This window comes from Melospiza melodia, chromosome 11 (genome assembly GCF_035770615.1).
Source record: "Melospiza melodia melodia isolate bMelMel2 chromosome 11, bMelMel2.pri, whole genome shotgun sequence".
Classification (NCBI taxonomy): domain Eukaryota; kingdom Metazoa; phylum Chordata; class Aves; order Passeriformes; family Passerellidae; genus Melospiza; species Melospiza melodia.
Window position 1 is genome coordinate 14,974,905 of NC_086204.1, and position 26,550 is coordinate 15,001,454.

The 26,550-nt window shown below is 39.0% G+C and overlaps 2 protein-coding genes across 8 annotated transcripts in view; one reads left to right on the forward strand and one right to left on the reverse strand.

Moving 5' to 3' along the window:
* Positions 1–7,764, forward strand: part of BCAR3 (BCAR3 adaptor protein, NSP family member) — a 61,556-nt gene extending 53,792 nt beyond the window's left edge. For all 5 annotated transcript variants that reach the window (XM_063165692.1, XM_063165695.1, XM_063165693.1 and 2 more), the window contains 6 exons: positions 370–1,004; positions 3,660–3,775; positions 4,561–4,732; positions 4,927–5,050; positions 5,898–6,110; positions 6,861–7,764. In XM_063165692.1, coding sequence (XP_063021762.1) covers positions 370–1,004; positions 3,660–3,775; positions 4,561–4,732; positions 4,927–5,050; positions 5,898–6,110; positions 6,861–7,048 — 1,448 coding nt within the window. In that variant the 3' untranslated portion in view covers positions 7,049–7,764. The remainder of the gene's footprint in view (positions 1–369; positions 1,005–3,659; positions 3,776–4,560; positions 4,733–4,926; positions 5,051–5,897; positions 6,111–6,860) is intronic.
* A 374-nt stretch (positions 7,765–8,138) lies between these two features.
* The window catches only part of FNBP1L (formin binding protein 1 like), a 52,751-nt gene continuing 34,339 nt past the window's right edge, over positions 8,139–26,550 (reverse strand). Inside the window, exons 6-17 of one of the 3 annotated variants that reach the window (XM_063165698.1) lie at positions 26,439–26,543; positions 25,080–25,208; positions 22,908–23,054; positions 22,048–22,251; positions 19,568–19,726; positions 16,103–16,117; positions 13,951–14,060; positions 13,247–13,379; positions 12,702–12,796; positions 12,065–12,213; positions 11,532–11,690; positions 8,139–10,487 (exon numbers count right to left, since the gene is read on the reverse strand). In XM_063165698.1, the coding sequence (XP_063021768.1) occupies positions 10,480–10,487; positions 11,532–11,690; positions 12,065–12,213; positions 12,702–12,796; positions 13,247–13,379; positions 13,951–14,060; positions 16,103–16,117; positions 19,568–19,726; positions 22,048–22,251; positions 22,908–23,054; positions 25,080–25,208; positions 26,439–26,543 (1,413 nt within the window). In that variant the 3' untranslated portion in view covers positions 8,139–10,479. Of the gene's footprint in view, positions 11,691–12,064; positions 12,214–12,701; positions 12,797–13,246; positions 13,380–13,950; positions 14,061–16,102; positions 16,118–19,567; positions 19,727–22,047; positions 22,252–22,907; positions 23,055–25,079; positions 25,209–26,438; positions 26,544–26,550 lie in introns of all 3 variants that reach the window. The other 2 variants (XM_063165697.1, XM_063165699.1) reach the window with 2 other exon arrangements.

A 26,550-nucleotide genomic window follows, 5' to 3' on the forward strand; every position in this document is an offset into this window, starting at 1 on the left:
ATACAGCTGGAAGTTGCTGTTTTTATAGCATAGATCAGGTTACAAAGACACCTCCTATTCCAAGCCATGGAGGCCATCCAGCTCTGACAGGATAGCCTATGTATGCAGCAGGGACTGGAAGTATTGTCAGCATCACCAAAGAATAATACTATGGTGCAGCTGTTCCATGTATTTGGGATTTTGGGAGGATCAGCAAGTGAATGGAATTTGCTGGCTAGGTCATTCCTCAAAATACACAATTTTGCCAGCAAATAATTGACATGATCTGTCAATATTATCCTTAGGAAATAGCATTAGAAGATGGACCCTGGCACAGGCACCAGGAATTGTATGTATTTTGGCCTTCTAAAACACTGTTTCCCCCTGCAGGTTCAAGACATCCATCTCGATTACCTGAAGCAGATGCAAACTCCTGTCCAAGCTCACCTGCATTTAGAACAGGCAGTGAACCATCTCTAAGCCCCACAATTGTTCAGAAAGTCATCTCAGAGTCACAGCTAGGGGAAGCTCTTAGAGGATCAGACAGTCAGCTCTGTCCAAAGCCTCCCCCTAAACCCAGCAAAGCCCCCCTGATGAAGCTCCCAGATTCTCCTTTGGCTTCCCACAGCTCTGAAGGACACTACTGTGAACTAAACCCTGCCAGACATCCCACAGCAGCAAAACAACCCTTGTGTCAGAAAAACAGCTATGTGGAACATCTGGCACAAAAGGAGAGGGCAACATTCAGGAACTCTGAAACAAGCTATTTGATCCTTGATGATGATCCTGCAATGAACCCTGCAGATCCTTTAGAAGCTCCAGCTCAGATGGCTGAAGAAGACAGCATCTTTTCTGCACCTGTTTTTGAGACAGAGTCTAGTTTTAAACCAAATGATTTTGAATCCAAACTACTTCCTCCTGAAAACAAGCCATTGGAAACATCCATGTTAAGAAGAGTTAAGGAGCTCTTCACCAACAATAACCCAAAGATTATTGCACAGCATATTCTTAGAATGGACTGCAAGGTAAAAAAAATCATGTGTTTTATTTTATACTGTGCCAGTTTAGACTTTTTAAAGAACTGATTTGAAAAGAATAATGGGTAGATTTGCAGCTAATTTAATATTTGTATTGCTTGCAGGAATTTTTAGAGTGTTTGTTTTCCATTTGAAGAATAAGAATATTCACAAACACCTTGGACTAAAGCTCTCTCATCATGCTTGACTTTAGACTCAAGGTTTTAAGTTCCATATATCTTTTAAATCTCCTATCAGTTGCTGCTGTGATTCAGCCTTTCTCCTGTATTGGAGGAAGAGCTCTCTGTGCTGTAAAGCATTGTGGGGAGAATTGCTCACAAAAGGAAATTGCTGGTTAGGGCAAAGAGCAGGGAGACATTACCTGGTTGCCACATGGTCATTATATACAATGTTCAGTGGAATTAAATATTTAAAATTCCAAAACCAGCTGCTCTTCTAATCTTTGTCTGAGTTCCTCTCTTACAGCTGGGTAGGTACTGTGGGAAAATAGCTATCAGGACTTGTGCTCTTCTCTCTTGTTAGAGAACTGTGCTAGTGGAATTGCTCAGAAAGATGTAAAAAACCACAAAGAGCTGTTCTTCACATTGTAGACTTTGGTCAGCTGCCAGGAGATCAGCTAATGGAACAGAATGACAGAAGAATCATCTCCTAATGAGATGATGACTGTGTAATTAAAGGAATGTAGCTGCATTAAAATCTGCATTACTTTGCTGGCATGACTGAGTGCTGTACGTGCTGCAGAGCAGCCACAGGAATCAAAAGCTATGGTGGGTATCTAACCCTCATTTTTTGTTGGACTTTGGGAGTTTTAGTCTTTTAAGAAGAGTTTGAGAAGCAAAACACGTGGCTCCTAACTGGGCACTGCAGACAGGAAGGGAAGTGGCAGTGGTGATGCTCCAGCAGCAGCCCATCAGTAGCACTGTGCTGGTGCTGCTGCACTGATGAAGGTCTGAGGAGGGGACAGTTCCCTGGAGCAGCTGATTGTATGAGCCCTGCCAGCTGCTGGGGGCTGCCAACAGCAAACACAGCTTCTGCCTTCCTCAGTAGCACTGTGGGCTGCTGCTAAATGAGGCCTCATGCAGACAGGGTGACTCAGAAAAACTCAGCGCCACAACTCCTCACTCTTCTCAGAAGTGGTAGATTGAGGTTTCTTTACTATGGTTCCAAGAGTATTAACAGCATTCTCTAGCATTTTAGTTCCAAAATTCACCCTTTCCTTCCTTCCGCCCGCCCTAATTTATCTTTAATATATTGTTAAAGAGTATGTTGCTTAAAGGCATGGGATATGCATGCCTTAGAGAAGTAGTGAGTTTATATGCATGTATATAATATTCAATTAGCTCATTATTAGAGTACTTATTTTAAATACTGTAAACTTTGCAATGGAACTGAGGCACCAAGTAGCCTGCTGGAATTAATTAAGAGTCATTGGAGGGCTTTGCATAAACAGATTTTTGGATTTTGGAGCAGGAACAGTAACTAGCTGGGACAGGTAGAGAAGTCTGTTTGATGTTCACCTCCAAGTGCTGAGCCAATGCCTGTCATTTACTGGCAACTTTTTCTGTAGACTGCTCTGATAAGAACTGCATGATGCAATGGGATTGGCTTGTGAATTGGGCCAGAATGAATGCTTTGTACTGAGATCCCAGGCTAAAGGTCATGTATCCTGTGTGTGTGTCATCAGTAGTTCAGTTTGCCTTTTAAATAATGACATTTCAAATAAGGAATCCCCCAAATATAAGTGATGAGGTGAGTGTTTGCCACTTGCATACTTGTGATGCACTAGCAACCAGTGTCTCCAGGGTCTTCACATCACTCCTGCTTCTCTAGAAGCGAAACAGGTTTTTCTACAGTGCTGTTTTGTACTGGTGAGGCTTGTTGTGCAGCCCAGATCACATTCATCATTTCACAGCCAAAAAAGCCTGCTGATGGGTGATAACCAGAATATTGCAGGCAGATTGGCTAGTAACTATGTTAACATACAGGCCTTAAACCAGCAGATAATCCTACACCATCATATTAATGTGGTTTTGCTTATTATTAGCAATTATAATTGCTATTGAGATAACCAGTAGCTAATGCAATCTGTTTAAGAGGCAAAGATAAATTGGTAGGGGTCGGCTTTCACACACTGACTTCCTTAGCCCCTCATCATTGTGTCCTTCATCTTTACGAACTTTTGTGAACCTAATTCTTCTTTAGGACCCTGTGATGTAACCAAAAATGTTCTGAGCAGTAGTTTTTTTAGAAAGGAAAAAGGGAAAGCAAGCAGGTATGTCCTTAAGGCGAAGAGCAGTGCCTGACAAGGATCAGGCTGAGAGTGCACTGCATTTCCCGGAACCTGCACAATAATCCCTTTCTGGAAGCAGAGGATGGAGTTTGATAAAGCATTGTGGTTACATCTTTTATGTTTTCTGATGGCTTTATCACTTCAAAAAAAAATTTTCCTTGGCTTTTTTGTGTAAGGTACTGAACATGCATAGGATAAAGCTTTTCTCTGATGCCTGTATTGCAGTGTTGCATGCTGTACACTTAGCTCTGTATGCCATGCACTTACATGGAGAACTTCTCTGTGGCTAGAGTTGTTTAGGTGTTTTTAAATGTTAGTTTTAAAATTCATGCAGAGTTTTTTGCACTTCACAGGTGGCAAGGATAGTAGAAGTTTCTGAAGAGATGAGGAGGAATATGGGAGGGAACTCAGGTCTTGAGCTGATCACCTTGCCTTACGGACATCAGCTGCGCCTTGACCTGATTGAGAGGTAAATGTTCCTGTTCCTCCTTGCCAGGGCAGGTGGCCAGAAGCTCAAAGCCTGGCTGCACTGTTCTCATTTCCTTCAAGAATGCTCTCCTGCATGTTTCCTGATTATTTCTGGGATGGTATGTACATTTGTTTTGATTAGGAAAGGATTCCTTAACGTCGTAAGGCAACTGTCCTATGTAGCACAGGGAAAGGGGAAAGGTGTTGAAAGCAGGAACAGCTGAATGCCATCAGCTCACCTTTACAAGCTCAAGGAAACTAAAATTCAGGGGACCTTTAATCTATCTGAGTATGTACGTGTGTGTAGAGGAGACTGAAAGGTAGTATTCTTCTGCAAGAGGCTAGAGGATCTAATAAAGTAAAAAATTATTAGCAAAGGTTTCTTAAAAACCTCTGCACAAGTCAAGGGGGAGCACTTAAGGTGTTTCTGGTTCTGGTGTTCTACATTTTCTGCTTCATATTGTAGTAATTTAATTGCTGAGATATTGGGGCCAGGAGTCACAGGATTTGAATGTGGAGGACAAAGGGAACTGGGGCAATTTTCCCATAAGTGTTCATTCCTTCGGTGCTTAAGCAGAATTTCATGTAGTTAATAGCATCTCAGGAAAATTTATTAAAACATTAATTGAAAGCCTGTGTGCATTTATCCCATATGTCATTATTGATTTTGGTGCAAAAATGTTGGCAAGACTTAAGTTTGCTGGGCATGCCAAGATAAAAATTCACCTTTGAACACATGTAAATTTAATAATTTGTAATTGGTTGCACGAACTGTTTCACTTACAGGCACAATACCATGGCAATAGGAATAGCTGTTGACATCTTGGGTTGCACAGGAAATGTAGAAGATCGAGCAGCAACATTAAACAGGATTATCCAAGTTGCTGTGGAGTTGAAGGAGTCACTAGGGGATTTATATGGATTTTCTGCTATTATGAAAGCACTGGAAATGCCACAGGTAAAAATCTGTTTCTCTTTATGTTCCAAAATGTGGAGTTGTTTGATGGCTTATTTAATTTAATTTGAGCAATTTCTTCAAGACTAGAGGGAACATCAGAATAGTCTTCATGGCTATTCTATGACTTGGTGACTAGCAGTGTACTTTTCCTGCTGTGCACCCAGTAATGGGTATTCTCCATTTTGCATGAACAGGTCAGCAGATTAGAACAAACCTGGACGGCTCTAAGACACTGTTATACCCAGACTGCCATCATGTATGAAAAACAGCTGAAACCATCCTGCAAAGCTTTGCATGAAGGACAAGATGAGTGGACTAGTGAGTATGAGTGACATGGGTTTCTATTTGGCATGTTAACCCTCTCCTTATTGATTTCCTATGTGGGGAGATAAGGGAGCTGCTCTTTCCATAGCTGTGCATTGTACCTTAAAATTATGTAAACTTGTGTAATGCCATGTGATTATGAACAGAAGCAGAGTGTGCCAGTCAAACATCAGTATGTGTTTGTAATGCCTGTATCCCTGCAGAATAGAACATTCTTCCCACATCCCAACTTCCTCTGTGTCAAACAGAAACTGACACATTGCATCATCTTGCCAAAAAAACAGGAAAAAAAATCTCTCCTCTAGCAGCTTTTGCTTCTTGCTTTGTCTGTTAGATCAGAGGATGATCAGTAAAAAAGATGAAAAATAAAAAGAATGGGTTAGGTAATTCTGGGCACATTAGGTGCCTCTGTGCCAAATTCACTGTAGCTCTAATTTCTAGAGGGACACAAGGCAGAGAAAATAATTTCTCAGAACATTTCTCCAAGAGAACAGGTAGACAGTGAAAACTTTTTAGCTGCTTGGATATTTTATTGCAATGACCAATTCTGGAAATGTTTAAAATCTGTGCCACTGTCTAGTAATTCAGCAGGACTTTCCCCTCTAGCAAATGCAGCTTTCCAACACCAGTTAGTGTTGGTCTTCTTCCCCAACCAGTTCACTGGAACTTGGTATGACAGGTATATTTAAGGTAAGGTTTTGAAGGCTATCTGTCCTCCATTTGAAAGATGGAAGACAGACAGTAGTTTCCAACTTAAAAAAGGACACTGCAGTTACAATACCTTCTTCAATTAACAGTAATGTGTGATGATATGAGATGTATGATCATTTCTCTATTCCAGAAACTATCAGTGCTCCACAGAACAACATAACAGTGCCACTGCTGATGCCTCTTGTTACCCTGCTGGAGCGCCAAGCTGTTATTTTTGAAGGCATGGAGCTGTGGGAAAGCAGTGACCAGAGTGGTGAAATAATGCTCAGGCACCTGGGCACAGCACGCCTGATCGCGCAGCACGCCGAGACTTTCCGGCTGAGGGCACAGCAGCTGCTGCAAGGTACGAGAGAGAGAGGGGCTGCTGCCTGCCACGGGCCGCTGCAGGTCAGAGACACAAATCCTGCTCTTTGGCAGGAGCTGAGAGAGCAGCAAGTGTCCTGCAGGAAATTCAGTCTGAGGACAACATTAATATTGTTTAAAAGCAGACAGTAAATTACTCATCACTACAGCAAGCATTTTTGCTAAACATACTCTAAGTTCTCATGACTCAATATGCTGACCCTTCTGGCAACTGAACAGAAGTACAGTGCAGACTGAGGATAGCTTCCTATCTTCTGTACAAGATAAAATTCCTACTCTGATTATTACAGTTAAAACACTACCCTAATAGTCTTTACAACAGTGCAAGTTGCAGCACTGAGATTGTGACCACTTGTGGCCAGAAAGCAGCAGCATGTTAACAATGTGACATTATTGTTCAAACTTGCAGTGGAAAAGTTAAGGGAGTGGGGAGAAATACAGCAATTTCTGCAGGCAGCATGTACACATCAGTAATGATATTGAGGGTCTGCCTGCAATGACAATTCTAGACATTAGAACTGAGCAAGGCTAGCCTATCCCAGTGTCCTTAGAGCCATCAGTGTTACCAGAATGTCAAAGCTGGAAGGGTTTTTTTTATGAGCTTGTTAAAATCATTGTGCAAACAGAACCGAGTGCAGCTTATTTGGAGAGAAGACAGTTTAAAAGCCATTTCTACAGAATAAAAAAAATTTCCTGGTGGTGATACTGTGGGATTCTTTTTACCTACTAGGTTTCCAGCCAGATGAAGAGCTGAGTGAAATCTTCAAGACAGAATTTCAAATGAGATTGCTCTGGGGCAGCAAAGGAGCGCAAGTTAATCAAAGTGAGAGATACGAGAAATTCAGCCGGATCTTAACTGCACTTTCCCGAAAACTGGAGCCTCCTCCAGTGAGGCTGGTGGAACAATTAAGTATATAAGACTCTGGAAACACTATTTAAGTGATATACTTGAAATAACCGTAGCATTCTTATGGCAATTTGATACTGCAGAAACTTCTTGCATTTCACAAGATGTTTAGAACTTTTAACTGCACAATGCACACTTGTTTTAAAACTACTGATTTCTAAACAAATTATTTATTTACTGTGTCACCAAGTCATTTACTGATCCCTCTAAACAGGTTATCCCTTTATTTCCCCAAAGTGATGCCAAGGAGTTTTAATGAGGCCAAGGAGTAAGGGCATTGGCATCTTAATATTAAGATGAAGCATATAGTGTAAATAAAATCATAGATTAATTATCTGACATGGCAGGAAATTTGTTGTATAATAGTCCTTTAATGAATATAAAAACCACTGTAGATAGAAGTGTATCTTTATGGAAAATAATTTGCATATTTACAAATCACAGAAACACTGCAAGTTGCAGAAATGATCCTTTATCTGTAACCAGAAGGCTCAGACTTCACTGTGCCTATGAAAGCAGGCTGTGTATGTGTTGGGACAACTTCCCCTTTTTTTTAAGACAGCCTCTGTAGTACTTCAGCTTTTGCTGGGGCCTGCACAACAGCTATGCTGCCAGCAATGAATGATGAAATGGCAAGAACAAACAATCCAGGTAATTAAAATGCTTTCAGACATGAGTAAATGTGGGTGTATGTATGTATTAAACTTGCTTCATTTACTGAGGTGAATCACTTTGGTAAGTACTTTTTCCTTGGGTGAAGACAAAGAATAAGGTGTTACCACTTTTTTACAGGAAATCACCATGTACACAGTTCATTATACAAAGAGTCTTAGCAGCAAATCCCACTTTGTTATATACAGAACTGGTGACAAAGAGTTGTCCTGAGATGCTGTACAAATATTTAAGTCAGAGCTGCATGTGCTCATTGTCAGTAAGCCTATTTCTTACAGCACTGGAGTAGGATGACAACACAACCAGCACCAGATCTGTTCCTCCTAGCTACAATCACAGCAGAGGTTTTTACATCCAGAACAAGACTTTACAGACCTCATACTGAACAGGTGCCTGTCAATCTTAACAGAAGACAAATGGGGAAGCTAATTACTTAGACCATGAAAAGATTTTTTATTCCATGAAAATATTCTCAACAGAGAACACTATTTTTAAACAAAGCATTTAACATTTAGGAAATCAACATGTGCACAAAAAAGGATTAAAAAATTACTGGAAAATGTCTGATTGATTCTTTAAAACAACTCACATTCAGAATTTTAGAGTAAGTGATTTATAAGCTGTGCAAGTACAAATGCTTTTTCCTATGTTTAATAACCCTCATACAAGTTGCACTATCCCTCTTGAAAGCAACCTGCCTCCAAAGGAAGCAAATCCTGGTTTCAGAAAAACAAACAGTAGTGTGAAAAGAACATTTAGTCTTTTACCAGGAAGTGTTATTACTGACCTCCTAGGCTGTTAGCCAGGCAGACCACAGGCCCTTAACCAGAAAATACACAGATCACATTTCTTCCTCTTCACAGAACTACAGAATCACAGAATATGCTGGGTTGGAAGGGACCCACAAGGATGACTGAATTTTCTCCGAAATAAAAAAGTACTAAATTTTAAAAAAGGAGAAAAAAAAAAAAAAAAAAAAAAAAAAAAAAACCAAGGAAAAAAAAACCCCAATCCCAACAACAACCCCGCCCCAAGAAGCCCAAACCCAAAAAAACTACCTAAGTAGTTTTGTCAGTATTGAGTAATGTCACATTATTATATAAATAACCCTGTATACAAGCTCCAAAAATCTAAACTTTAGAGTTTAATAGGCCCCATAATAGACTAGGTCAAGCTGTGTAATAGCGGTATACATAACAAAAGGAAAAAACCTCTACACAAGTCACTCAAATTCAGTTTTACTGGTAGTACAGTTCCTAATAACACTGAAATGAACAAGAATCCAGCACTGCTGCATCCACGTATTGCTTCAGACCCCAGAGAAACAGGATGTTTTAATTATTATTCCATAATACACTGCCAAACAGCAGGTGGCTGGGTTGACAAGCTTGTGTTGATATAAGTGTCCCTCCCCCCCAACATCTCTAGTCTAATTCTTATCACCCTAATCAATCAGATATGATGTATTTATCAATAGAACCACAAATGGGAGGCAAGACAACATAAGCAATAGGGGCACTGCAGACAACTATATTTACACGTATAAACATATCCAAATTTCAATTGTTTACAAGTAAAAGTGCACAAAGATCATTACGAAGTTTCACTCAAATGTCACCTGGTCCATACAATGAAGCAACACCTGGAAATGGACTAGCACTGCAGTAATTGAAATTGGAACGTCATAGTGAAAAACTAAAAGACAGTTTCCATAAAAATCTTTTAAAAAAATATTAAAGTCAAATGAAGAGATACACGTTTCAATGTATAAAATTCATGGATGCACCATGTATCCAGTAAAGTAGAGCTCTAGAAAACACCTACCGTGGCTACCTCAGCAGCTGCAGCACTGTGAAAGAGCTGAGACACAAAGCCCTTTGTGGGATACTGTAAGTGGTAGTGTTGGCAAACAACAGATTTAGGCACTCTAGTTTAAGGCAGCAGTTGAATGGCAAGTGGTTGACTTTTGAAAACAGTCATTAACTTGCAGTGGTGAATCCTCTGGTTGTGCTCCAGGCTGTCAGTGCTCACAACAGGTTACTGAAGGGCTGAAGGTGGACCACAGTTCTAGGAGTTTCTCTTGATTGCATTGTAGGCTAGAGCTGAGATGCATTATTCCCCCAAATTAACAAAATACTTTACAGTCGCTTATCAGTTATGCCAAACATCTGGAATGTAATGATGGTTGCAGTGGTATTGTTATAGCAGCATACATGGATACTGGGATGAAACTCTAGTGCTGAAGATATTTAAAGAAAATGGTTTGTTACAAAACAAGATGAGCAATGATGGCAAAGTGTTACTCAGAACATGCCTGACTGTCCTAGGCATGCAGGAGGAGGTTAACGGCGAGCATGGAGGTGGCACAGGCAGACTGATAACTGACACAGGGCTCTAAATGCCAATAAAAGTGAGTTGGAAATGAGCATCTTTGAGAAAATTAAAAGGGTGCACAAGCTAAAATATAGTTTGTGCACCTGGGACAACCTAGGACAATGAAAAGAAAGCAATTTTAGGAGCAGTAGCCTTTTTGCTCTGGTTATGGAACTCTTATTTTCCTGCACAAATTGAAGATTTTGTAGTACATCCTTACCTATATATGGAGATGCTAAGATGTTAGTGACTACTAAATGTATGTCTGCATGCATTCATGCAACTAGCTTGTCCCTTGGGCCTCCCAGTCTAGTACCCCTCCCCTCCCCACCCCCACCCCCCCAGCAGCTGCATGTAACCTCCTTCAAGATCTCGCCCATTTTCTCAGAAACCCGCTTCAGGAACCTGCAGTCCAAGAGGAAAAAGAAAAGAACAAAGTTACTGAAGGCCTTTAGAAGACAGAGAAGCGTGCTCAGTTCTAACAGGCCATTCTCAGTGGCTAAACATTAGCCTTCTACTTAATGCCACAAATTCTCATTAGAAATACAAAATCAGCTTTTTTTTTCCAGTAATCAAGTTGTGCAATGCAGCTTCCAATCCTCAGTGATTTAACAATGAGGATAATTACTGTACATTTAAGACACTGTCTTCAGACTAAACACAATACAATTCAAAGACTCAGCTTACAGGCACAGATTAAGAGTATAAAATCATTCCCTCATCAGGAGCAGAGAGTTTCCAGTAAGACATCAAGCACTACATGTGATCTTTTTTTGTTTGTTCAAGGTATCTAGAGTTAAAACAATGACATCATGTCCAATACAGAACATTCTACATTACAAGTACTGAAAAGGAAGGAGATAGGTCAGTGGACTTTCTGTCCTTCTTAATCATAATGTTTTTTCCTGAGTATTTTTGTTGAACTTTCAGAATCAGAAAACATTTTCCTGTTTAAGAAGTGAAAGCTGCCAAGTATTTGCTAAGGAAGGAAATTAATAATTTTCAGCAACTGAGTTCAGTTAGTTATTAGAGGAAAAAGATCTCTGTTTTAAGAATACAGTTTAAGTCATAAAAGTGGGAACAGTAAATCTTAGAGATCTTTAAATCTTAAGTATTTTTTCAGTTCTCTATAAAAACTAAGAATTCCACAGAACAAGCAGGAATCTTGGTCTTTTTCATTTCAATAGCTGAATTGGATTTAGTGCTTTGTAAAGCAGGAAAGCATAAGACATTGGTCAAAATTACAGACCAGTGTTAGATGCGTAATTTAATGTGGTCATCTCTGAAAGAACTACAGCTAACTCCCCATGGAAACAACAGATCATTGCTGACTTCTGATTCTGTAACTCTTTCCATGAGTCTGTACAACTTACAATTTTTCCACTATTTTCCCTGGGGAATGTACAACTGAGAGCTGCCAGTTTTACTGTTAGATATAGGTTACTGCACCTTTGCTGTTTTTCTCTAGCGTTACATCTATATATGATGTTGGCACATAGCCTTCCTCTCCATTATGTCTTCGAGCTCTTGTCCACCCATCTCCTTTGTCCTCCTCAATAATGTACAAAATTTCCCCTTCTTTCATTGCTAGGGTGCCTTCATTATGACCTGGGAAGAACAAGAGGCAAGGAATTCTTACTGTTCAGACAGAATTTCAAGTCATCTTTTTCCCAAGGCATAGTTTCCAAATTATATATAAACAGGAAGCATGAAAAATCTGTGCAAGAGAACATATGGCCAAACAGACTTAGAAAAAAATCCAGTCCCAATTTGTAAAGCTGAGTATTTTCCAATAGCTGTGCTAATATTTATCTTAAAACAGCACAAGTACTGCTCATGAATTAATTTGTAAAGTACCTTCATTGATCTTTTAAGCAATTAGTTACTCACACATGTAATTTCAATCATTTTACCTGTCTTCTTTATAACAAATGATCCATGCCTTACAGTCGAAGAATCTCAGTGCACGTGGTTAACCTTACCATCAAATGGATATATTGCCTTGCAATGTCCTATAGCTGGTAATGGATCATCATCTTCAAACTCGTCATCGAACTCATTGGGATGAGCGTGCTGCTGTGGTGGGCCACGAACCTCCTGGTTGGCATCGTCCGTGTAACTCCCTTCAGGGCTGCAATGCAATGATGGCAGCATGAGGACTCGGAGCAGTTCCTGGCTCCAAAACTCACAACATCCGTGCATCACAGAAAGGGCAGGTCATGGATATTGTACTGCAATTCCTGTTAGCAGTTCCAATATTACTGTCAGGTGATTACTGAAAAAACTCTAGCAAAAGCTTACACTATATTCTGCTTGAGAAACAAACATAAATTTGACATACCTGTCTCCACAGAAAACTAGTGAGCCTTGTGCAATGGAATTAAGACAGGTTGAAAAGGCACTGCTATTAATGAGTAGGTGTTTCAATTAGACTATTTTTATATGTTACCAGAATGGCAAGAAGAGACCTTTAGAAGCCAGAACCCATTAAGATTATCCTTTAGAAGGAAAGGAAATTTATCCACTCGAGGAGGATAAGTAACAGCCATCACTCCTGTAACCTGCAGAGAGCTGTACAGACTAGCACAGGATCTAAAGCAGGGGAGACAGAATAGTGACCTCTCTCGGCCCTGGGTGACAAGGTGGTTGATGTCGCTGCTGTGCCGCCTGTCGCTTCTGGCTGCTACTTTACCTTCGACTTCAGAGAGCCAGGCCTTGGGGAAAAAAGGCAAATGTTGGTGTCAAAGAAAAACTGATTCTAAACCAGCACATTGAACAAATGCATCATACTGCAGACAGCTCACAGCCACACAGAGATTGCAGTCAGATGTCAAGTCTCATAATTATTTCACACAAAGCATGAATCTATCATTTATGCTTAGCCTATGGTCCATACTAGCCTGAGGAAAAAATCTTTAATTACATGTGAATTTCAGAATAAGTGAATAATAATATATTCTTCTGAGCAGTTTATATCTTTAATCATGTACATTTTTATTCTGGGTAGATGAACATACTTGAAAATACAGCACCCACAAAAACTTTATCAGGACATCTACTCTTCAATCAAGTAGTTTTTCTGGGTGCTACATTTAAAATCTGTATGGCAAAGTACAATTGTACCAATCATTTACATTTTCCAAGAAACTCTTTTAGAATCTAACCTCATTCTTGTGTATTTCCATCCGCAGACGGTCCATATTGCTCATAGTCTCAGTTAATTTTGGTTGCAAACTGCTTGGATCACCCATCTGTGGATTTTTTTCATAAACATCCTTCATCTTGATGAGGGCATCTCTAAAAACACACAGACCGTTACAATAATTAATAAACCAGTATTGATTCATTAAAGCTAAATATGGTGTATGAGATCCTGAACTGTGATTAGATCTCAAGCACAGCAGTAAGGAACTGGTCTTCATACCATGCCTAAATCCTTCTCCCACTCTGTCATCTCAGCCTTCTGCTTTCCTTTCTTGTGCTGTGCACAGGCACACAAGGACTCCAACTGTTGACTCTTACCTGTATAGTCCCAGTACTGTTTCCATACTGTTTGCTGTATACAATTTCCTAAATATTGGTCACGTTCTGTTCTTAAAGCACGAAGTTGCAGCTATCGTGCTCTACTGACATATCTTTTAAAACACTATTTTAGAGCCAATGATCCCTTTCCAGTATTAGAATCAAAATGAGTATTACAGTAAAGCAGAAGGAAGCAGTATTAACAGAACCTACATACAACAAACTATGAACTTTAAAAGGTTATTAATAGCCTGTCTCCTAGCTTTTGAGCACTGTTGGTTAGGTAGAGGATGTAAAAAAAACCAGAGAGAGAACCATGACAGAACCCCCCAAAAAATGCACTCACTTTTGGTCTGTTTCCTTCTGTAGTTCTCTGTTAAGTTCATCAATTCTCTGCTGCAGTTTCTTGCGTCTTTGCTCTGGAGGGAGATGGCTGAAATCTTCTAGTGCAGGGCCCTGCAAGCAGAAATCCCATGAAACAAGCTACCACGTGCACGGGTCTGGGCAGCTGAACTGACAAACCCACACATGGACAGTGCTCACTGGAAGCAGATGGACCTTCTTAAAAACTCTACTGGACACACAGCTCTACAAAAGACTGCACAGAATAAATGCGTGTTCTTGCTGCCAGAGTGGAGTCACTCAGTCAAGGTGCTTTCTGCCTTCTGTAGCAGTTGGCTCACAGAGGTAACTCAAAATTTCTAGACTTTATTTTTCTGAAGTCATATACCTCCTCTTACATCCACTGCACTTAAAGAAGATTAAGAAAGGACAGAATAATTTGAGTCAGAACAAAAATCTAAGATCTGCATATAATATATATATAAATAGTTTCTTTCTCTGGACTGTGTTCTGTGGTCATTTGGATGGTATCAAAAGAAAAATGCTGTAATTTGGATCTTCACTCCAAAGCACTATTATAGTTCTCTTCCAGAACTTTAGCAATCCTAGAAAACATATTAAAATTTACAAAGTTCTGATGAATTTTACCTCAAGTAAAACTGGTTCACAAAGCACAGAAAAAGCCTTTGTAATATCAAAATTATTACTTAAATTTGTTTATTTGACTCCAAACTTGCTCAAATACTCCAAGTCACCTTTTTTTACAGGAAAAAAAGAAACAAAAAAACAACAACCAAAAACTTCAGGGAAGGAAAAAAACCCTCTTACTTCCCAAACTTTAAAAAAAAAATCATAAACCAGCCAATTTAAGACCACCTATTTTATGAACCCAGACTTGCAAACTTGCTTGCGAACCTGTGCCAGGATTATAACGAGCAGGATAGAAGGGCCTGGGTATGAAATGCATGGGAAGAGATTTTTTTTTTATGTATCTTGCAAGTTTGTTGTGAAAACTCTTCCCCTCAGGGTGACAGACACTGACAGTGTTAAGAAGGAAATACAGTACATGTCTTACTCACCAAAGAGTTGGTTTGTTGGGTTTTTGTTTTTGTTTGGTTGGTTGGTTTTCGTAATCCTATTTGCCTAAGGAAGTTGGTTTTAACCTAAGAAACCCACTTACCCTCCATGGAGGCAAACCAAACTAGCCAGCATTTCTTTTGTCAAGAAGGAAGTTTATAGAAACTTGACTGTTCAGATTTTGACATAAGCCTTGGGCTCAGATGCCAAGTTTCCAACACCCCTCCCTTATGGATCTTCTCACCCTCTCAACTTTTCTGCACTTGTAAAATCAATCTCATTACTTTTTGAGAAGGGAATACAAGACATGGTAAAAGAAGGAGAATCAAGATATGTTTTCAAAATAAAACAAGGGTTTTCTTTCTGGAGGAAGAAGAATAGACACTGTGTATAGTCTCAAAGTCCAGAGATGAAAAAAGACATAAACAAACTTCCTATTCCCTTCAGAAAGTCTCCCAAGAAAACACTGCTAAGTGGAATACACCACAAAGAAACAAAAATACAATCATGTCCTCTCTATCACTCTTCCTTACATGTTGGTTTAAACCGGACTATCCTACAAATGAATCAGAAGAAAAGAGGGGTTTTTTTGTGACTTTTTACTGATTTACCCTGCAATACAATATTGATTAAGGCATGATTTTATTTAATATAACAGTGTCCTGTATTTCTGAGCATAAAGATCCTCCCCTGCAAATTTTTCTTCCAAATTCAAAGGAGTGTAGTATTCAGTATTTCTTCATTACACAAATTTTATAATCTTTTCATATACATATTTTATGCTGCTCAAACAATTTTCCTAACAAAGAAAAATCACCAAGTATTTCCATCATGACCAACTTGTGAATACTGGTCAACTCTAAAGTCCCACAATTGCAGATTTAGTTGCAGCCAAATCACAAATCTAATAGTCTTACATTAAGCATGGATGATTAAGAAGACTGTGCATATGAGTGGAAAATCTGAAGATGTATTTCAGCACCTGACTTAAAGCAGTTATGATATGGAAACACTTTCAGAGGATTATTTTCATGCTATCTCAGCAGAAGTACAGCAGACAGATCAGCACACGGGCTTACCATCTTCACCGACCACTGCACAGTTCATTTGAAAACAGAAAGAAACGGGAAATTATTCACATGCAATGACCAGTTACCAAAGTGACTAATGCCTAAAAATGTATTTTTAAAAATCACTTAAGGATTGAAGTTTTCATTTATAAAAAATACATTTTACTGTAAGCACAATAAAATAATTGCTTTAAGAATTACTGATTAAAAAAATACTAGGTGATAATGGGTACTTTTAACTTACAAAATTTTAACACACAACTTCATTAAACTACTTTTGAATTTTAGTGTTCTGAATAAAGGGCTGAGCCTTCTGTTGTAGGAAAAGAAACACACACACAGCCAACATTACACAAAATAGCAGAATTTGATGATGATGGACTGATCAGCCATATACAAAAATTTTTTTAACGATAGCTCAAAATCCACTGCATTCACTCTTATAAATGCAGTTTTTGCAATGTATTTAGTTTATTATCACAGCAGATCTAGAATAAACAGAGACATTTTTAAAGTCCAGAAGTAATTAATTTTACTTTCTGAAAAGAAGCATTTGGGTCGTTGTTGTTATCTAAAATTGTTTTAGTCCAGATAAAAATAAAGACATTTAAAGAGTAAAGACTTTATCCTTAGAAGAAGCAAATAAAACATGGGTGCCAGAAGCTGAATCTTGGCTTTAACAATCCCAGCATTTTTGAAGCTCTACCATGCTTTTAAAGATTTGGACAACCCTTTCCAGAGAAACACCAAGCATCTTAGGAGACAGGCATCTCAACTTCACTTCTGACCCTAAGCAATTTTTAAGGCTGCTGCCTGGGGTACATACACATTAGAATTTCTAGCAATGAGGGACATAAAGCACCTTCAAAAACAGTATTTTGGTAGGAATCTTGAAGTCCAGAGATGCAAAATTACATCAACATACTTCCCGTTCCCTTCACAAAGAGTCTTCCAATAAAACTCTGTTAAGGTCTACAGATCACTGCTGATAATGCAGATATTTTATGTACCAAGTGGCATCAAGCACAGACCTCTCTAAGCACTAACACTGTCTGGAATTGTTAATATTTCAAAGGAGAAGCAGCAGCAGGTACCAGCAGTGCTAACACAGCTACACTGGCTTACACCTTCTGTAAATGCCTACTCTACAGCTACTGTTTGCTACTCTTGCTCTGGGAAATGACAGGAGAATGAACTATGTGAAGCACAGAGTGGAGGGACACTGGGTCTGTGATCTCCAGCACCTTGACTGAGATCCTGTACAGAGCCTGTTACATAAAATGACCAGGATGCTCCACTGGCTGATGGATGCCAACTCACAGATAAAGCTCAGCAGAAGCAAACTGAGCACCATCTTACATGGGCAGATGGTCAGAGGACAAAGGGGAACATTTTTTAACTGAAAGAAGATAGATTTAGATTGAATGTTAGGAAGAAATTCTATACTCAGAGGGTGGGGAGGCACTGGCACAGGTTGCTCAGAGCAGCTGTGGCTGCCCCATCCCTGGTGGGTTCAAGGCCAGGTTGGATGGGGCTCTGAGCAGCCTGCTCTAGTGCAAGGGGTCCCTGCCCATGGCAGGGGATGACCTTGAGGTTCCTTCCAAACCAAACCTTTCTATCATTCCATGGTTTAGTATTTCTGCATTTCAGTACCACTTGGAAATAATTTTCCAGGGACAAAACACGTGGGAAACAGCATCACATACTATTAAGCATTTAACATTGTATATTATAAAGATAAGACTGATCAATGAGATTCAAAAAAAAAAATCTATTACTAGTCCAGTATACATTTAAGTTCAAAAGACGTTAAAAATATGCAATTATGTGGTCTTTGTTAAAATGCTTGCAAGGAAATTCAGAATATATGTAAATTAAATGCTCATTTTTGAAGATTTTACAGCGATAAAGTCTTTAATATTATGGCACATTGGAGTGAGTCTAGATCTGCAGGACCCTAGTGATGCTTCCTAATGTTAAAGAATTATTAAATTTAAATTATTTAACAAATTTATTAATTCAACTTTACAACATGAAGAGTGTATTTAAAAATCAATAAAGATATGGCTTCATTTTCCATTAGCACTCTATAGTAGTTATATGATCTTTCCCTTCAGAAGAGGTTCTAGACCTACTGGTACTACAAGGTGACGATTGGTGAGGCAGCAGTCAGTAGCTGCAGTGACCCACAAAACCAAAGTGTAATCAAGGCCTGTGCCATTCCACCAGCTCCTCCCTGAGCCCTGAAGAGGCATCACCTCCACAGCCAGAGCCAATCATGATCTAATGGCAGGGAAGGGAAAGGAGACCCTGCCCACCACACAGACTTGGAGAAACACAAGGATTCTCCAAAAAATGGCAGTGCTAGGAAGGCTCTCTCCAAGGTATCTGGGGGCCTGAAATTAGATGCCACAACATGATTTAAGATAAATAAAGAAAGTTTTAACTGTAACTCATTCTGCTTCACAATGACAACAAGGGAGCCTCTGAACTGTATCTTTACTGCAAGAGAGCATTGTTGTACCTTGATCTCCACATTATGACAACAACAGTCAACCATTCTTGATGCTCATGAGATAGCAAGTCCACAATGTCTTGAAATACCAAAAAATTATTAATTATATACAACCAAATGCATCCAATTACCTTTTTATTTGGATGAATAAATACCACTAAACAACATGAGCTGGGCAGCCTGTGCTTTTCTGACATAACAGGAAAGTAACAGTACACTTATCACTAGCAGCATAAATGTTGCTAGGAAACCACTTCATATTTCCCTTCTACTGGCTTCCAGACAAATTCTATTTGCAGAATATGCCACTGTATTAGTAAATTAATTGATAAGTCTCTGTGGCATTTGGTAGTAAATTTTTCAATAATTCTACCCAAAAGAAACTAGGACAAACAACAGCAACTAATTAATCAGAAAACACATTAATGCTGTAATGCTTTTTAAAAAAATCAGTATTTCAAAATCTGCCATCACCATAATCTATAGCATTTAATGAACAAAAGGAATTAAATTCTCCATTCTTAGTTCAGTGTCTCGTAATCAACTTCTACTATTTTCAAAGTCAGCAAATAAGACATTGGATCTGTCAGATGATTTTTGTGATAACCGTATATCCAATGATCAATTACTGAAAATATGTGTTACATGATGGTAGGAAAACATTTGTGAATGTGAACAACAATGAAAATCAAACACATGCTGAGCACCCTCTTTATAACACCTTTTTTTAGGCCCAAGCATTTTAAATGTGATAAAGAATATTTCTATTTTAATTTCTTTTTAATCTGTTGGCAACTTCTGAATAGTATGAAACAAAGTATCCTAAAACTGACTTTATGGCTGACATGTTACTTTTAACTAAGTAAGCCTTATAATGAGGGTGAAGAGCATTAGAAAAGCCACATCACAAACACACTGCTCATAGCCCATCATGCATTTCAACTCGTTATCAAACTTACCCCTCTTTTGAGGCTTCTGAAAGAAGGAATTCTGGGCTTCCCTGTTTTTATGTCACTCATGCAATAATGCACTGGTTCAATGGAGAATATGGGATACTGGGACCCATTAGGAGTACTGGATGTGTATAAACTAGTAGGGGTTAGGGGTGGGGATTGTGGCTAATGTGGAAATAAAGAAAGCAATAAATAAGCCAAATGTTCAAAGTGATTTTAAAATGAAAATTCTGTCTTACAAAAATAAAATTTCCATCCAACACAGAAACAGGTTGTAACATTCCAGACACATTTATACTATAACTGTATTGGGTTTAAAAGGTTTCTGTCATGAATTAATCTTCAGAGTTATGGGCTGCTGCAGAGAAGGAAGGAAGCTTTAGCCTCAACGCTGGCACAAGATCCTAACAAGATCCCAAAGCTCCCTGTCTCTTTTCTTAAAACAGCTCTGCTATTGCTACAATCCTGGAAGCTCAAGCATTTCTGCTCTCTACTTCCTCCTACATATTGAGGCACCCTACCAGGTTAGCCAGAACAGAAATATTTGGTACATCTATGGGGAATGACTAAAACAACAAGTATTCTCAAACTCTATAGTCAAGCTGGACTGACACAATGGCTGCATGGCATTCTTAATATCATCCCAAGAACCTCCTTCCCTTTTTTCAAATTGCTTCTCTCATTGTTTGTCTCTTATGCCTCTGCTATTCTTGCCCAGTTCAATTTCCCTCTAATCCCACTGCTGCACAACTCATTCCCTTTACAAAAGGCTTTTATGTCTTTGACAACAGTAAAAATAGGTAAAGGAATACCTGGAAGTTGAGACCAGCCATAGTTTCAGCTAAATGAAGGTCCAAAGACACCCATGAATACCCCAGCTGTACTAAATCAACTTATTTTATAATAGATAATTTAAGAATATATTTTAAAGCATGTGATCAGTATTTGGAATTAAATATGTAACTTTCAGTAAATATTTTGCTTCCAGCTGCTGTTTTGTAGAGCACTCCTCCATCCTCCCCAAAACCAGGTGAAAATCAGGGACAAAATCTTTCATTTCATGCAGGTCCTTAGGGAAGAGATGCATGTAGTATGTGCACACACACGTCACACCTGTGACTCCATAGAGAAACCAGTAAGGCTGGCTCCCTGAAAGCTGCACACAGTGAGTGAACTGGGGAGAAGAAAGAGTAGGGCAAGTCTTGCCAGCTTATTTCAGCTGTCATCACACTAAGGGATTTCCTATAAACTACACCAAATGCCAAGGTCCAGGCTGAAACCAGGGTACACTTCTATAACTCTCCAAACTCTCAGAAAGATGTCTTGTGGTCAAACTGGCAATTGTCATCTAATTTCAGAACAGGCTGAATCTCACCCACCTCTGCAGACAAATGCAATATATATGTCCATGTATTAGTGCATGCTATGAATCATTAATTATACTGCATGAAAAGGAAACAATCAGTTTTAACACACAGCTGGAGTTACAGCATATACTGAGGATGGAATAAAAAAATCAGCTGGATCTTTCCTTTTTGTAAATACCTACTCTCTCAGAATACTATCAAGTGGAAAATAAATTCTGCCATTAAGAACTCCTAAGAATAGTTTCCTGTAATAAATGACAGAAACTGACTTGGAGCATTAAAATAATCTCGCAAAAATTTGTGGGAATCATTAAAACAGCTCACTGATATGCTCCAGTATTAAATAAAGATAAATAAATTTAAATATGTACATGCTTCATTCATTTATATAGCAAATGCATGTACTGACAATCTTCTGTTGATCCATGAAGGCATCTTGCACAGGAAGTGTTAACTGTAACTCGTAAGAAAACAAAGTAGTAATTTCAATGCTTTACATTTTTTCTTGAGCATTGGAATATTTTTACCTAGTTCCTAGTAATATTTCTTCTAGTACATTTACCTTTATGGAGCTTCCACAGTGTGTTTTACCACTGACAGATTATAAATTTTAATGTTTTCAGAGAAACCTCAGGAGTTTTCAAAACTTGCAACAGGTGTAATAAAAATCTATACTTCTCCATGTAAATGTGACATTTAGAAGGGGGTTGCTTTTTGTGCCATAACAGACAGATCTGAAGACTGCCCAATTCCAAAGCATACTCTCCTCTCTCCTTATTTTTACACTCACAATTAATACCTTTCCTATGCAACTACAGAAAGTCTTTACAGAATCTTAGAAACATTACAGTAATGGGAAGCTACTTTTATCAAGTAACTATTAAAAATGCTCCCAGACACAAATTACTATAAGAAAAACTGAAAAACTTCCCCATTGACAACTTGATTTTTACCATGGTAAGTACCCAAACCTACTCAACCCTTCTGATCTCCTTACACATACTTTAAAAGACATGGGCAGGCAAAGGGAAGATTTTTTAAAACTACATTAATTGCTGCTTCCATGCACTCTCAATGTTCAAATTTTAATTTTCCAAATAGTAATTTCTTAATTGTTACCTTTGGTTTCTTTCCAAATAGCCACAGCTTTCCTTTAGCCTTGCCAACTGTAGTTTTTGTATCAATTCTCATTCCCTCTTGCTTTGGTGTACTGATGGTTCCATCAGAGATAGTTCTGTAAATATTCTGACTGTAGTCTTCAAATGGGAAATCTCCAGGAGGCTCAAAACCAGATTTGAAGCAGTCTATCACTAGTTGAGAGTCCTAAACACAGGACATTAAGGAGTTTAAAAAGCAAACCCATCACACACTATTGGACCGAGCAAGTGAAGGTAACATTCTTTTATCTCAGCATTGTTCATGAGTGTATAGCAAAGCATACTCTGCTATTCAGAATGTTCCAGCAAATACTTCCCAAGGGTTACCACAAATTTCAAACAGGGCCAAACTACTTTCCACCTTTTCATCTTACAACATTGCCACTGAAATGAAGACAGAACTAAGAAACTAGATGAAGTAAGATAAAATAGGACAGAACATGCCGCAGTCAAGCAGGACACAGAATGAATATTTTGTTAACTGAACACCCTTTATATGTTTTAATGTCACATGCAGGGGAAAATAATGACCACGGTATTGCAGGATATTTTAAGATAACTAAAATAATGTGTCCAAAATCACACCCAATGAGAATGTGTCAGAGATATTCAGATTACAGTAAAGCAATAAAGCAGAAAGAGAGCAGACAACAAAAGCAGAAGTGGTCCCTTCTGCTGAAATGGAAGTCACAACACTTTTGAAGCAAATATTTGATAAGAGGAAGATAACTGTACAGGGTAAGTCAGTCCTTCCCCTCTTCACAGCTTCTGCAGCAGCTCAATTGCTACCACATATTTAAAAAGTTCCCCAGTTCTACTTACTCTATGTTCATCAACTGATTTTGCTGCAAGGATCATCCCCTCCAAGCACTTTGAGATAATTGGAATAACCTTGCGCTCAGAGTCAGCAAAGCCTTTGTAACATTCACTAAGTTTGATAGTCCTTCTTTCATCCATTTCTTGAAGTTGCTGCAAGTGCAAAGAAATATAAAATAAAGCTTTCATTTGCTGTTTTTTTTCCTCCTCAATCCTGACATATGCAGTTACTGTGGTCACCACAGTGTGGGACAGAATTTCTATGCTTTCCCAGTATTTTTATTTGCTTAAAAAACCAGAAGTCCTTGCAGACACAGTCTTAGGATGCCCAGTACAATAGTTATGAAGACTTCATGTTCTTTGATTTCTAAAAATCATGTAATGGATGGGATTTTGTTTTCCTTTTTCTTTTATAAAGTACATGTACAGTGTTTACAGGCAACTGTTTGAAGTATTTTTTTATGCAAAAATGAGAACCACATTGAAGAAATTTTACTGATTTCTACATCTCCTCACTGTCTCCTTCTAGTTCCAAGTAATTCCTCTCTGGTGATAAATATATCCATGTCGCTTTTATTATTATACCTTCCAAGCAATATCAATTATTTAAAATAGGAAAAATAAGAAAAACTAAAATTACTGGCACTTTAGACACTGATTTGAAATACAAACCATTTCCTTTAGCAGTGTGCAAGAAAATAAAGAGAAGAATACCATTACATAAGATTTGCAATCAAAGTTTAGCAGAACAGAACAAAAAAGAATAAATTCAAGAGAAATACTATTAAGATAACAGCTCTGGGCTTTTCACCTGAATGTGGAAAACACCCCAAACAAAAACAAAAATCAGTAAAACATACCAATAGGTTGTCAAAAACTGGATAAGAAGTTGAATCTTTCCTCTATCTACACTGAGGCAGATGTCTCAAACAATATTCAATTTTGTCTCTCTAAGACAAAACAACCACCTAGACGTGCTAAACACTTCTCCAAGGTTTTCCCATAGAATGTCCCCAAATACTTGCAATGAAGTAATACAGTGTAGTCCCAAGAGAAAACAGGACTAGGCCTTTCTGCTCTTACTGTAGAGTTCAAAAAATATGAGTAATATCATACAATGATAATGAATCTTAACCCTGGAGAAATAAAGGCAGTAAAGCATAAGTCTGGTGCAAGCTACAGAGATGATCAACCTATCTCTGCTGGGAGCTGACCGCAGCTCTTGGATCAGTGTGTGAAGTCAGACCTACTGTGGTGCTGCTTAACTGTTTAAATATTAGAAAATTCTTTAATAAGTCAAGGTAATTTTTTCCTGTGAATCCTAGACCTTCTAGTAAGGATTAAAAAAAAAAAAAAACGAACTGACCTGGGCTGCTGGAAAATATCAAGCATATTGAAGTTGAATTCCTCCAAATAAACCCAGTGTTTCACCTTGCATTTCCTCACTCCCTGTCTCAGTATCAATTCCCACCCATATTTCCCAAATGGCAGAAGGTACATGCCAACACAATTACGAGCTCTCTTCACCTGATACCCCAACTATTTTAAACTGGTTTTCCAGTTTTGCTAAGTCCATGTTTTTGAAAGAATGTTACAAAAAATCTTACTAGTTACATAAAGCATCTCTAGAAATCCCCACCTTTTTTACTTGGTTTAGAGAGACCTGTGGATTGCTGGCAACACTGATGAAACAAGGACTAACTGGGGGCTGGGAGGGTGCTGGAACTTCTGCTTCCAATGCAGCCTTTTTAACCCATGCATGAGATCCATGAAACCACAGCCACCATCAGCTCTGGGCTGTCCTTCACCTCAGCACAGGCAGAGCATCACACACACTCACAAGGATCCTGAGAACTACTGACCAACCCCCATCAGAATGATTATTTTAAATGTCTTCTGTCACCCAGACGTCTGTTTATTTTGCCAGACCCTTTCAGAAATATTTAAACAAAGAGTCCATAAAGTATAAATCTTAGAGAAAATGCAACCAAGCATTTTAGTTAGAAATCCAAGCATTAGTATGGTAAGCAGACTCATGAAAAAACACAAGTTGTCTCAAGATTATGGTAATTTCTTGATAAAATGAACCACTAACATCCAAAAAACCAGTTTTTAATTTTAAAGCCTACTTCTTCATTAGAAAAGGATTAGACATACTTTATCTGTTAAATTTTTTACCTTGTAAATCTGAGGAATGACAATGTAGTAGTGTTTGTGCTGTTCTCCATTAAAATTCTGTAGTTGTGCAGCATATTCGTTTTTGTTTTCATCAGCCATGTGTGTGCGCAGGTTTAACTGTTGCTTGGCCTAGTAGGAAAGTGTTACCAGGTTAAACATGTCTTGTACTTTTCAGTGACACACAGCATCATTTTATTTTATCAACTGTGCAGTAACAGTAGTCACAAGTCATTAAAGCCAACATCCTTATAACTTAACTATAAAGAATGTGAGACTTGACATAAACTGACACTCCAAAACCTCATTTGTTATATACAGAGAAAGCAATGATCACTCTAGGTCCCTTAGGCAGACTGCTAAATATGTATCCTAAAACCCAGAAAAGTGACTGATCCCATAAACCACGAGGTACCAAACAGCAGACAGCTGCCAGTTAAAGGAAGACACTCAGCACAGCCATCCAGAGGGGCTCCCATGAGCTTTAACAAGGCCAAGTGCCAGGTCCTGCATGTGAGCTGGAGTGATCCCAAGCACTAACGCAGGCTGGGAGAGCATGGGGTGAGAGCAGCCCTGAGGAGAAGGACTGGGGCCCTTGCAATGTGCACTCACAGCCCACAAAGCCAACCCTGTCCTGGGCTCCCCCAAAAGCAGCGTGGCCAGCAGCTCAAGGGAGCGGCCTCTGCCCTCTGCTCAGCCCCCCTGAGACCCCACCTGGAGTGCCCTCAGCACAGGAAGGAAATGGACCTGCTGGGAAGAGTCCAAACAAGGGCAAAGATCATCAGAGGACTGGAGCATCTCTCCCATAAAGACAGGCTGAGATTTGGAGATTTTCAGCCTGGAGAAACAAAGGCTTTGGGGACACCTCAGAGCCCCTTCCAGTACCTAAAGAGTGTCTACAAGAGAGCTGGAGAGGGACTCTTCAAAGGGCAGGTACAATTGGGCAAGGGGGAATGATTTTTAACTCAGAGGGCAGGTTTAGATTTGACATTAGGAAAAAATTCTTCCCTATGAGGTTGGTGAGGCACTGGAAGAGGCTGCCCAGAGCAGCTGTGGATGCCCCATCCCTGGCAGTGTTCAAGGCCAGGTTGGACAGGGCTTTGAGCAACTTGGTCTAGTGGAAGCTGTCCCTGCCCATGGCAGGGGAGTCCTCAAGGTCCATTCCAACCCAAACCATTCTGATTCTGAAGCACACTCCTTTCATGTGCTGGCTTACATCTCATTGGAACTTTGATTTGGCACATAACAAGTAAGCATATTTTACACACAATGTCACACAGTCAATGAATATTGTTTCAGTACTGATGATTAACATGTAAATAAAATACAATTGATAATAAAGTAAAGCCACCACACCCTTACCTTCTCAACATCAGCCTTTGTCGCATTAGTGTCATTGTCCAGTCGCTCATAGCTTTGCTGTGCCTTCTCTGCCTCTCTGCATTCTCTCTCAAATTTCTTTTTGCTCTACAAA